Source organism: Populus euphratica, unplaced genomic scaffold (assembly GCF_000495115.2).
Source record: "Populus euphratica unplaced genomic scaffold, PopEup_1.0 scaffold28.1, whole genome shotgun sequence".
NCBI classification, from domain to species: Eukaryota; Viridiplantae; Streptophyta; class Magnoliopsida; order Malpighiales; family Salicaceae; genus Populus; species Populus euphratica.
This window is the reverse complement of record NW_011499862.1, coordinates 2,172,556-2,186,660: the sequence shown is the minus strand read 5'-3', so window position 1 is coordinate 2,186,660 and position 14,105 is coordinate 2,172,556. Positions and strand designations below refer to the sequence as shown.

The 14,105-nt window shown below is 35.8% G+C and overlaps 1 protein-coding gene and 1 pseudogene across 1 annotated transcript; one reads left to right on the top strand and one right to left on the bottom strand.

The window, feature by feature from the left end:
- The first annotated feature begins 608 nt into the window (after positions 1 to 608).
- On the top strand, positions 609 to 8,504 carry LOC105125258 (probable glutamate--tRNA ligase, cytoplasmic; annotated as a pseudogene).
- Positions 6,229 to 7,525, bottom strand: LOC105125236 (germin-like protein 5-1). Its single transcript, XM_011025600.1, has 2 exons — positions 7,231 to 7,525; positions 6,229 to 6,930 (listed from the first exon to the last, which is right to left on the bottom strand). Exons 1-2 carry the CDS (start codon positions 7,340 to 7,342, stop codon positions 6,392 to 6,394), a joined length of 651 nt encoding a protein of 216 aa, XP_011023902.1. The 5' UTR covers positions 7,343 to 7,525; the 3' UTR covers positions 6,229 to 6,391.
- Positions 8,505 to 14,105: the final 5,601 nt, after the last annotated feature.

Genomic DNA, 14,105 nt, shown 5'->3' with positions numbered 1-14,105 from the left:
GGATGGTGGAACTTAGCACCTTGTTTGTAACCAAATCCTATGCTATGCTATAATAATCGATTTCCAACTATTTACACATTTGCTAATTGAATTCTTGTATTTCATTTGGAATAGGTTTTAAAATTCTAATTGAATTCATTTTAGTGATTTTAATTGTTAAGAGGTGATTTTAAAGCAAATCACGCCCTTTTTAGTGTGATTTGTAAATCAATAAAAATCTGTAATCTTAATTAGTTGTAGGATTTATTCATGTTGCTTAAACACTAGAATTAGGCAAATGATGCTGCAATGATCTCGTTTTTACTCAAGATTTACAAATAATATTTGAGCTTTAGAACATTGAGGGCGATCTTCAAATTTCTGTCAGATGCAGTTCGGTGAACTCTCAGGGCAGATATTTTGCAATTCCCTTCGATGGATGAGCAAAAAATGATTGGTAGCTCTTATTGTCAGACTGACTCTGTGTGTGAAGAAAAGAGAGGTTGGGCCGTGTTGGGTGAATTGAAGTGGGCTAGAGCCCAGACTACATGCAGTGAAGAAGTGCAGGGCCCAAAGGTCCATTAACAACAACATAAAAAAAGAATAAATAATGACAGAGATTCTTGTAGTGTGAGTAGAGGAGACAAGAGAACTAATGTGGTCAGCGTTGCGTCGTGCCTGACTCAGTCTCTGCATCAACTCTCCTCATTTCCTCCATTTTATCTTAACTGGCGACGGAGATGGAGATAAAAGACTTTTGTTTTGCCTCTGACAGTACTCTTCGTTTTTCTGTCATCGCAGCCGCCAAGGCTGCGTCCCTCACTCTTCCTCCTCCCACTGCTGCTGCTGATTCTGCTTCTCTTCCTGCTTTCGTCTTCTCTAATGGGTATCCATTCCTTCTTCTATTCTTTCTTTACTCTCCATCAAGTCACTTTATTTTATCTTATATAACCCCTTTGCTTCCCTTTTACCTTTTCCACTCTCTCATTGCCTTCTGGACCAGTTTATTTTTATGACTATTTTTCCCCATCAATTGTGACGGTTTCTCTTTTTTCTTAATAATAATAATAATAATAATAACAACAAGGTTCTTATGCCTGTGCTTTGTTTAGAGTTTAGCTTTGTTACTGTTCCTTGTCCTTTACTGGCCTCCAAATTCCTAATCTCATCACCTATCTATGTATCCATTCATCATCACTTGATTAATTCTCTTCGACATTAAATTAATGACATTTTCATGTTTGTTTATATGTACGTTTGTTAGGCTGAAAGTGCAGGGAACCTATGAGCTTCTTCGCTACAGTGGCCGTGTTGGCATTCTTTATGACCAGGACCCATTTCAATCTAGCCAGGTCTTTCATTCTCTTTCCCACTCTCCTTTCTCTATATAGTTTTGCATTTTTCCTTCTTAAACATGTTACGCATTCCTTTTTACAAAGTTTATTTCTCATTTCCTTTCCATTTCTCAGATTGATCAGTGGCTCGATTATGCTCCTTTCCTATCTGTAGGCTCTGAATTCGAGAATGCCTGCAACTTTATTGACAATTATCTGCAAAGTCGCATGTGGAGCACTCTTTGTCGATTGCAGACATTGCCATATGGTCTGGTCTTGCAGGTGCAGCTTCCAACTCGTATCTGTTTTGTTTACTGCATTTACTCATTAGTGAGTGTCAAGTTTCAATGAAAAGGAAAATCCATTATTTGCTGGCTTCTCTTTTTGTTGTTTCCACTCAAGCGTGTCTTTGTTGATCTGAATTTCTGACATGCGTTGATTGATTTTACTGCATTTATGTTGAGAGTCCCAGAATATCAAAATAAGGGTTCGGGAACTGCTTTTCTTGATTGCTCGACTAACCATCAACTACAGCATTTCACGTAGCAAAATAAACTGGTGATGCTCCAAGGGGTGACGGGTCGACAACCATAGTATCATGTGCATTGCTAGATTGTTCCTATCTCATATAGCGATGCTTTGAATGAAGTCATATCAACATATGTTGGGAAAAAGGGCTCGGGAAAGCCTGCAGCAGCTAAACCAAAGGGGCAATAGGTTGTCAGTGGAGATAACCCAGAAAAGGGAAAAGCAAGCATCAGGTCTTCATCTGAAGTAGATATTCCTGATGCTGAAATTGGAAAGGTGTGCCTGCGATTTGCTCCTGAACCTAGTGGCTATCTTCACATCGGACACTCAAAAGCAGCTCTACTTAACCAGTGTTTTGCTCAACGGTACCAAGGCCAAATGATAATTCGCTTTGATGATACAAATCCATCGAAGGAAAGCAATGAATTTGTAGACAATCTTCTAAAAGATATTGAGACATTGGGTATCAAACATGAAACTGTTACACATAAGGCTGATTACTTCTCCCAGTTGATGGAAATGGCTGATCCGCCAGGGTAAAGCTTATGTTGATGATACTCCTCGTGAGCAAATGCAGAAAGAAAGAATGGATGGCATTGAATCAAAATGTAGGAGCAACAGCGTAGAGGAGAATCTGAAACTGTGGAAGGAAATGATCAAAGGATCAGAGAGAGGATTACAGTTCTGTGTACGTGGTTAGGTAGACATGCAAGATCCAGACAAGTCTCTTCGAGATCCCGTGTACTATCATTGCAATCCTGTTCCTTACCATCGGATTGGGTCCAATACAAGATATATCCAATATATGATTTTGCTTGTCCAATTGTTGATTCTGTAGAAGGTATAACTCATGCACTTCGATCGAGGGAGTACCATGATCGAAATGCTCAATATGACAGGATTCAAGCAGATATGGGACTGCGTAAGGTTCACATTTATGAATTTAGCCGGTTGAATATGGTCACAATTCTCAGCAAGCATCATCTCCGTTGGTTTGTTGAAAACGGAAAGGTTGATGGATGGGATGATGCTCGATTTCCAACTGTCCAAGGAATTGTTCGCAGAGGTTTGCAAATTGAGGCACTGGTGCAATTCATTCTTGAACAGGCAAGCCAACATGTGTCCATTTCTTTACATCTTTCTATTCTGATGTTTTTTTTATAGTCAGAATGAGATAATGTATACAGATCTGATGAGAAATCTAGATTCTAGTTGAAGATTATACAGCAAAAAAATGGCTTGTGAACCTCGAAGAACTTTCTTTTGGGCCCGTAATAGCAGATTTCTTCCCTTTCCTTTTAATTTTTTCTAACTATACCAGAGAACTTTATGTCATTCTTGGGACAATTGTTTGAATTGAGGAATTCGTTTGGTTATAAGATGGCTTTGGATGGAAAGTTCAGATTCATCACATCTGTGCATGCCAAAATTCCTTATTTACTTCTACATGTGCAAATATATGGCCATTGATTTATATTTGTGGTTTATTTTGTACAGTAAGCTTTTTATCCTCTTAAAGTTTTAAGTCTAATTCTATATGGTTTCAGGGGGCATAAAAAATCTTAACCTCCTGGAATGGGACAAGCTTTGGACAATTAATAAGAAGATTATTGATCCTATGTGTCCCAGGCATACTGCTGTCATTGAAGAACAAAGGGTGCCATTGACCTTGACCAATGGTCCTGAGCAACCATTTGTTCGGATCATACAAAGGCACAAGAAACATGAGGGTGCTGGAGAGAAGGCCACAACATACACAAATAGGATATGGATAGACCATGCAGATGCAGAGTCGATCTCTGCAAATGAGGAAATAACCTTAATGGATTGGGGAAATGCCATAGTAAAGGAAATTGAGAAGGACCAGGATGGAAAGGTCACACACTTGAGTGGTGTTTTGCATCTCGAAGGATCTGTCAAGACCACAAAATTGAAGCTCACCTGGCTACCAGATACAAGTGAAGGAGTTAACCTCACTCTGGTGGACTTTGACTATCTAATCACAAAGAAAAAGGTAATTCTTCATCTATGGACTTTGGAGCTTTTTGTTGTGTTCCTTTTCAAAAGAGTACAGTTGTGTGACGGTTTAAAACTTGTCTGCTCTGAGAACTTTAGTTGTTAGGGGTGGTTTATTGCTCTTTGCTTTCAATCAATTTTTGAGTAAGAGTGTTCTTTTTTTATTCTCCTAATTCTTTTGTTGCTTTTTTGGGCCACTGAAAGTGAGGCTACTTTACTCCCGACGGCTAATTATTTTTAACTGTAGATATCGATTGTTTTGTAAGCCTTGAGTTATTTATTCTCATATCACCATACTTTTAATTGAATGACTTTCTCAATACATTCCAACCAGCTTCGTGAATGTTGACTCGTCTACTTTTCATGTTCTTTTTCAAATTTATCTTAAGGTTGTTCTTTAAAACTTTCTCGGTATTGTTGTTTATTTGAATTGTTTTTGTCCAGTTGTCTGAATTTGGTATTCCAGTTGTTGATTTATCCCAATGCCTATGAAGCATTTAAAATTACAAGTTTTCAAAGTGGCTTTATAGTGTTTTTTTTTTTCCTTTTGTGTGTGGATGTGAAGAGTGTAGAATGAATACACAAGAAACTTTGGAGTGGGTAACACCATTTGATGCATCTATTTAATTGAACATTTTTTTCATGGTTTGTATATGTGACACAAAAAAAGAATATAATGGAGATGGACCCATGTAATTGACTCAACCACATTGGAGTCGGGTTTTATTGATCTAAATTGAGTGTGTTTTGCTCATGTGGCATAATGTTTTGCTCAATACATTATATTTGTCTTAATACCTTGAAAGCAGAATTGTAACCATACTGATTAGCGGGTACATAAAATTTAAATTTTTGGTTGGAGCTTGTGACCATTGTGGTTGCAGTTGGAGGAAGGAGAGAGTTTCCTTGATGTGCTTAACCCGTGTACCAAGAAGGAGACTGCAGCACTCGGGGATTCAAACATGTGAAATTTGAAGCATGGAGAGATATTGCAGCTGGAGAGGAAGGGCTACTTCAGATGTGATGCTCCTTTTGTCAGACCTTCAAAGCCTGTAGTTGTGTTTGCAATTCCAGATGGCCGACAAGCTAACTCATTGAGGTAGACCTTCACATTTGACTAGCATATTTTCTGGCTTTGAGGAGTTGAACCTATGTTTCTTTCAATCATGTGATGAAATTTTGGGAGTTTCTGACTCTCTTCCTATTACATGCATTTCTACTGGAGTTTTTGATGTGATACTTCACTAATTTGCCTTGCTAATTGAATCTTGCCTTTTCACCTAGTTGATGTGGTTTCAGTAATTTTGAAAGTTCGAATCCAGTACCAGTTTAGATTCTGATGGAAGTTGAATGTGGTGGTTGTGCCTATGCATTTCCCCTCTGATTGGATTGAGCTTCCTTTTAATGATTATATCACATCACATGTGCTACTCCTTTTCCTTTTTGGTCTGGTTTTAGAAGATGAGCACAGCTACATGCACTCGTGTTTTCATTTTCAGTCAAGAAAAACAAGACGAGAAACTATATGATTGAGCCGTTTGCATTGTTTTAAACAACTTTTAATCCACAATTTACACGTAAGAAGACCATTAACATCGAACAAGGGGATGGTCCGGATTGTATTTTTCTTCCTTTTAATTCATGCCTGCCTGCCTGCCTTCTCGATATTGCTTCAACTCTTAAAGCAAAAACATTAGGTGGCCTTCATGATTTATTAATAATAAATGGACACTGCTGCTGCCCCCCCCAACCACCACAACAGTTTTTAATGTATAGTTAAGCATTATCATGATTTGCACTTACTAATATGATTATTCAGATTTTGTGGGGGTAAATGTAAAGCGAAGCAGTAGGGCATTTAATTAAAAATGTTATGAAGCCATTACCCACCCGAATTGCTTTATTTTGCTTTGACTTTCTCGAGCAAGGGTTAATTTTCCCTTCCCTGTTTACGGCATGACCCCAATGCACATCCACGTGATGTATGGGCAGGTGGAATGGCAAAATATTTTATTTATTATTTCAATCAGGAATTGTTGTAGAGGCAGAATACAGTTCTTTCCTCGAAATGTAACCAAGAATTGGTTTGGACCAAAAAAAATAATCTTGTCTTGGGAGGTGGTGGGTTAGCGAAGGTATTGACTTGTAGATAGAAAGAAGCCTTCTTATGTAAAACTACTTGTCATCCTAGCTATTTCTCCTCCTGTAAGCATAACATGCTGCTGCTGCTTCTCTAATTAAATTCCTTATCTTGAGAAATATATATATGTCAAGCGTGGTTTATGTAATTGGCTAAAACAATTTTATGCTTTAATTAATATTGTACTGTTTAGCGGATTAATCTCCCAGATGAAGATTAGGAGAGGAGAGGTAGAGAGCAATGAAACTACACATGTTATTGATTCCCATAAAAGAAGAGTTAACAAGAATAACAATGACAGCTGCTAGGCCAAGTAATGGGATTTATAATCCGTGTGATCGAGACCTAGCTAGCTAACTCGGGTACATGTGTTTTTAAACAATCAATCAATAAATCACTTCTTAGGTGTGAACCTAGACTTGATCTTTTGGACCTCCTTGGTACCAACCTGGAAGGCCTTGGTCAAGACATTGTCAGGCACCGGTGGTTGGGCTGCAAACAATGTGGCACCAATTGACTGAGTTCCTGCCAACTGGCTACCGAATGCAGCAATGACTGCAGCTGGGACCTGACCATTGTTCTTCTGGAAATGAACCAAGCCTTTCGGGAAAGTAAATATCTCGCCCGCCTTGATGGTCTTTGGTATCAAAACGTTTGTAGTGGTGATGAACCCAACATCAAGTTGGCCTTCAAGGACAAAGACCATCTCAGTGGCACGTGGATGTGTGTGGGGTGGGTTCAAGCCACCTGGGGCATAGTCAATGCGGGCCATGGAGACCCCCAAGGTGTTGAGTCCTGGGATCTTCTGAACATTGGCGGCAGTGACCAAGGAGCCGAATGTGTTGTTGGTGAGACCTGGTTTAGCCAACCCGGCGAAGAAGAAATCATCGGCTGTTATGTTTTCCTTGCAGGTGAAACCATTCACCTTCACTCCTGTTTAATTATATATCCATGCATGAGTCATGTTAACAGCGCATGACAAAAGAATTGAAGGTGAAGGAAATGATAGGATCAAGAAGAAAAATAAAAAAGAAGGGCAGGAGAGATGCAAGAAAGATGAAGAAATCGAGTTGAGAAGGAAAAGGGGAAGAAGCTAGGGAAGTCAAAAGTCAACTCTCCCACCCAATACGCGTCATGTATAATTAACTAATTAAGAAAAGGAAATTAAAATATAATTATGCAAGGAAGAAGAAGAAGAAGAAGAAGAAGAAGAAGTTAATGAAGGAAAAGTACCAGAAGCAAAATCAGCAACGCAAACATCTTGAAGCAGGTCAGGATCAGCAGAACCGGTGGCCAAGAATGCCACACAAAAAGTCAAGGAAAGGAGGGCCACCTTGGCTGCCATGGCCAGTTGCTGAAGAAACCAGCTAGAATCTTTCAAGGTTGTGGATAAAAGAGGAGAAGGAGAAAAGGATGGAGGTAACAGCTAAAAATAAAAAAGGAAGGAGGGGGCGATGTCTGAATTGGGGGGAGTGGATGGATAGGAGAGAAAAGTGGAACAGATGCATCTATTGAACACAATTTATGTGCATAAAAATTAATAAAAATAAAAATCTTAAAAAAGTCCAAAAAACTCAAAGAAAGAGGGGAACGGTGCGAACGTGGAAGCACGAAACATGCCTTCTTACACCAAAAGGAAAGTCATCATCTCAATCGCCGCAACAGGGGTGTTGGCTTCTTCTTTGGTTGCAGGGTCTCATTCTTCTTTGTGAATGCGTAGACTCCATCTTGGTCACCCACCCCCCAATATTATTTATTATCTCTTTTCACAACTCGTATCCTGTGCTATGTTATAACCCTAAACTGTTCAAGATGTTTGCTTTCTAGAAAAATAAAAAAATTAATAAATCTTGAAGTTCGGTATTTAAGAGATGTATTACATCAATTTAATTTGAGAGATTTCATTTTAAAGAGAGAGAGAGAGAGAGGGAGGCTTTGTTTTAATTAAAACACAATATAGTTCGAAGATCGATGTTCTCTATCATTAGACTAGAAAAACAACATATAATTAATGGTAGTGATAGGGTCTCAAATTCATGGATGTCCATTTCCCAAGTTTCTTTTTAGATTAATGTAGGTGTCCGGGCCAGTTTGCGTGTATCACAACTAATTTTATCGGCCATGTAAATCTCTAGTAGCCATCATATACCATTTCCCGAGTTTCTTGATTAGCTAGGTGTAATTGCAGTACTCGCGCTTCTTCTCTTATTCTTTATTTCTCTCTTTTTTTTGCCCTGCTGATGATCTATGCAAATAATATTTCAAGGCTTTATATATGGATTAGAAACTTCATATTTTTTTGTTAACGCAAAGGTATCCTGAACCAGTTTTCACAAGCGAGACCAAGTTTGGCATTTACAGTACAGGCCGGTGCTTTGCATCATGCGAACTGTGGCCCAAGAGTTCTTTTTGGCTGGGGAATTCAAACATGAGAACCGGAGAAAGCAAGCCCCCAACCTCCTCCTAGCTAGGTGATATCCACTAAACTAACCCGACCTGGTGAGGTTGAAACTGTATAAATTCAAGTCAAATAGCATCTCTGTAACCACTATGCTGGAGAAATTAATTGTTTTCGTTTTTTTAACGTCAACTTTCTATTGTTTTACGCTGTAAGGAATCTATGAAGTCATCAGAGTGATTTGATTAGAAGCAGCATGAATACATGATCCTGTTCTGGTGTCCCTTTTGTTTACTTTGCCGTACTAGCTAGCAGACCCCTTGGGTTACCTGTTCAGCCTTTTATAGGCTTAAATCTCTAATTAAAACACCATTTAGAGTTTTTTTATTTCCTATTTTTAACCCTAATTAATACATGGAGACATATATTCCCTGAAGCAATAAATAATATTGATTGAAATGGATAAATTTTGGATCCTCTTATCAAGGGAGGGTAAACCATATGAAACAGGTTGCAGCTCAGAGTGGTAAAGCACTATATGTAGTTTCTTTTAATTAAATTACATTATCTTTCTTTCTGGTGAAAGAGGTTTAGAAGTAGCTTGTAATATAACCTGCCTTGCATGGAACGGTTGCGTTGACTAGCGGATGCGAAACGCTACATCATGGTTGCGTTTGGAGAAAACGTAGAATTGATGTTTGCGGATTTATACAAGGAAATACGTACGTACAATCTCTCTTGATCTCCTTGGCTGCCACAGTCGGAGCAAAAAACAAAACACAACCTACCAGCTGCTCAAATTCTGTGATTATAGGGTTGTGTTCTTGTCCTGCAATATGTTCATATCTGTCCTGCAATTAATTAAGAACAACCTCTTCTTTCAGGGACGACGTAGGGTCAGGTCCTCGAGGCTCCTAACTAACATATTCGGATTCTAGCTAGCTAATTAATATAGATGATGATCAACTAGAATATTAGATTAAAGACCCGATGTACTTAAATCTAAATGGAATGCTTCCAAGCATGCATAGACATCATTTGGAACAAATCAATTAAAGCCGGCCGGCGTATGTGGGGAGAATACATGCCGTGCAATAATATTTAACTGGATTGATGGATGCATTGACCCTATGAGAATTAAAAATCTCAGTTTCCTAGCCAGCCAGCTCGTTCTGGCTATTCTTGCTGAAAATTCCTCATGTTCCACCCACCTACGCCACCCTATATTATCTAATATCAATCATTAATATCGTTCATGAATTGAAAATCTCATCTCTAAACTGAAGGACTCCGCACTGAATCCATTAATTGCAACAACCCTAAAATATTTAAGCAGATTTCATGTTTGACATTTGTACTAGCAATTCTATTTTATTTTACATATAGCACTCTAGTTATGATCTTTTAGCCCGTATGATTAATTATTTCCCACTAGCTCCTTATTCAACGGATTGGCTGCTAAAATTACGATCAAGTTTTCTAAATTGCAAGCAAAGCATCAACTGAATCAATGAGAGTGATATCATCACACACACCAGCTTTGATCATTCCTATTCTTAATTTCATCAGTTTGCCCCCTTTATTCAATTGTCTTGCTTGCTGATTAGTACTTAAAAATGTATTTTTATCATGGTTTTATATTATTATTTTGCACTTGAAGTATCAATAACTCTTTAAGTAAAGCATGTTTTATAATAATATATCTAATAATATAAGATACATTTAATTTATGGTAAATGTTCATTTTAAATACAGACCTATCACATAAATGAAAGGATTGATTGATGACTTTAAGAACTTAAATTGCAAGGGCAAAGAGATGACCAAAATTAGAAAAGAGATGTCGGTGCAATCCAAACCGGAACACTATTTGGTAATTGAGTCATATCTGGAGCTATAGATCTCAGATTTAGGTCTACTTTATATGGATGAAAAAGTAAGACATAGGCCTACAACTTTTATAGGGAGCCCAAGATCTAAAAAGGTCATTTTCAAGTCCAAATTATTGCAACAACAAAGAAGCTCGAAGCTGTCCTCCAGCCCGAGTACTGTTCAGTATTTTGGTTATATCTGGAGTTCTAGAAGTCCAAATGAGCTGAAGTTTTTACACAAGAAAGCTGAGACAATTCCCTACAACTTTCATGTTTTTGAGTGACTCCAATTTTGACGTTATCAATGACGTTTTGGGTAGACAAGAGAAGATAAGGATTGTTACCAAGTCAAGAGTTAACTACCCACTCATCAATTAGTCATCAAATCAATGGTTCCCAATTTTGGTCTATAAAAGGAGGCATTTGCCATGCATTTAGGTATCTTGGTTTCCAGATCAAGATCATGCTCTTGCTTTCTCTCTTTGTATTTTTTGTAATGTTTATGCTTTGCTTTCATTAATATCAAGTTTATGCCTTTCATTTCATTTCCTTTACTTAATTAACTTTTATCTTATTTATGTTCTTATTGTGTTTATCTATTTTTCTTTCTTTCATTATGTCTAGCTAAGTTAATTATGTCAAGGTGAAAAGGTTACACTAATGGTGTAAGAATAAGTATAATGTAAACTTAATATGGACTTTAATGTTTGATACTAACATGTTTTATATTTGTTATCTTGTTCACTCTTTAATATTTTGCTTGTTAAATAACTAATCTTGATTTATGTTGTATAACACTTGGTACAACAAATGCTTGACACTTTCATAGTTCATACTGTATGGTATAACCGACACCTGAGCTATGAAAGAAACTTGATTTGTTGTTAACATAAGTTATAATCATGAATGCTTGACGAGATTTACAAGTATTAGCATTAATCGAATAAGATGACTAATGTAATCATATTAACAATCTATAATCTGATTGGAACCTCCTTTATGTATGGTTTCCAATTGAATAATAAGAGTTTATATTATATTTGTTTGACATACCATTAGTGGAATCTCTAACCTTGACATTTGTTATTATCATTGTTTAATCGTTACATTAATATTTCTTCTCAAAGTTATCATCTTCTTCTTCTCCTTCTCCTTCTTTATCTTTATTATTATTATTATTATTATTATTATTATTATTATTGTTGTTGTTGTTGTTGTTGTTGTTGTTGTTGTTGTTGTTGTTGTTACAAATAACCTCCATGTGGTGTTATTGTAATTGTTATTGTATTGTTGTTGTTGTTGTTGTTGTTTCTCTTGTTTTGTTGTATTATTATTATTTATAATTTGTACAATTAACCTCCCTGTGGTTCGACCCCGGTCTTGCCGGGTTATTTATTACTTCGACACTTCTGCACTTGGGAGAAGACATCAATCTTTTAGTCGTATCACTTGCCCCTTTCGATCTTGATGTATTTCTCTAGTTTACTTGATTATTAGTATTTAAGATTATATCTATAAAATCAAAGCCCTTTTATTCTCGTTAATTATCTCTCTCAGTTGATGTCTGTGTCCCTAATTATCTTCATCCATTTCTTTGTCTAGCATGGCGAATCGCCCGCACACACCTTTACGATGACGATGATTTTACATTTCAACAATATTAGCAGTCTTGCTGCCGCTCTGTGTTGCTTGCTATATATATTATATATCACCTGCAATAGCAAGTTAACTATAATAATAACAAGGAATCTGAAATAAACTGGTGGGATCAAAATATGGTAAAGATTGGAACTCTTACTTAATGTATAGCCTGATATATTTACAATCCTACACCATGCAAATCATATTATACAAAGTTTGGAGATGAATGCCTTATGTTAGAGAAACAAGCTAGGATAAATACTGAATTCCAAGCAAAGCAAAACAAAAATATATGAAGGAAGTTGCAGCGCTGCTCGTGCAAGAACACTGGCCTTGGCAAGTGCCCCTGGTAGATAGACCACGCAAGATGACTCCAAGAGAATCTTGTTTTGCTGTTTAACGGGCATGCTCAATATTCCAACAATGTTCTATCTTCTACCAGTTAACAACAGTACTACTGCCGAGCTATAAATTGAAAGTAATGGAAAGCTCAACAGCTATGTATTAAGAATTGAAATTCTCTTGGCAGTGTTGATGATCATGCTTAATTCCCAAAGATTGGAAACATCAACTGATTTATGCATTGACCATGCCATCACACCAGCTATGTGTTTTCATCATCTATGGATAGTATATACATATCATTTTTGCAGTGCAGTCTGTCCCTGCACCCACTCACTACTCATTAATTAATTATTACGATAGCATATATATAAATTTACGAATTCTTGACTGTTCACTTGATTAAGAATCTGTTTTTGGTATACTTTTTAAATTATGATTTTTTACTTTAATTCATAATTTAAAAGTAGACAAAAATGAGTGAAAATAATTTTAAATTAAAAACATGTTTGATAAGAATGAATCAAAACAATCGTTTTAAGTATGAAATGTAGTATAAATGAATTTTAAATTTTGATTAAGGTTATGTTTTGTATGATTTTTTTAATTTTGATTTAATATAGTTTTTAATTTTTTACTATTATAAATATTTTTTGTTAGAAATAACTTTTGACTTCAATAAAAAAAATTATTACAGAAAAGAATCAAGATTTTGATTTAATTAAAAAAATTATTTTTTAATGAACTCTAACTCATATTATATCTATTATCTAAAATGTTGCTTTGAATCATTGTTTACGTACTAAGCACACATCTAATTATTATTTTTATTTTTATTGTATAATTAGTTATTCATGAATTGCTATTTTTGAATTATGACTCAAAGATTTTCATAAGTTATACGAAAAGGGTTTTAAATTAATTTTAGATTAAAGTTTATTTCTATAATAAAATATATTTATGATTTTTCTTTGTTGACTAAAAACTAATCAACCAAAAACCTCTGTTTATTTATTTATTTCTCTAGGTTAATAATTAATCAACCTTTCCTTAGGTTCATCATCAATTTATATATATATTATGTAAAAGATTGATCATTGTACTTTTTAGGATGTAGCAGGTATAAAAGATCTATCATGTTAACTTGAAATCCTTGTCTACTGATAACTACTGATCAGGAAGACCTAGCTAGCTAGCTATGTATTACCCTCCTCCGATGCTAGCTCTCACTCTCTTTTCCTCCTCTCAATTAGAATATTTGGATTTAGGGGATTGATTGCTCACTAGTGATACCCTTTTTCTTTTCTTTTTGAGAGTATATTTTGATATGATTATGATTATTAACAAATCAATGACTTGACTTCAACCACCTGATCCATCTCTGTAAAAACAAAGAAGGAAAAGATTTGACAGAATACTTTACATTTTATATATAAGTGTTTTCCTATAATTATGTTTCGCCATATCAGGAATAGGTATATTTAGTAGCACAGGTCTACATATTTGTTTTCTAAACCATTACATAAATATTGAGATATTATTGATTTTTTTTTAACACTTCCTCTCAACTTGCAAATTATGATAGAGAAAATCTTCTTTACCAATAGTTTAATGAATACACTCGTAAGGTGATATGTTAAAGTAATGAATTTGGGTTATGATTTATTCATCCTGTATTTTATCCCAAATAACGTGACAAATTTATTTTTATATGTCTGGTTCTTTTATGGAAAATTAGATTGGTCACTATATGTAAAGTTGTTTTATTGTTATAGTGTAGCAATACTGGTTTCGGATGCAATATTCATAAATCTTTTAACAATGAACATAACCAAAATAACTCGCAGCATGTACCT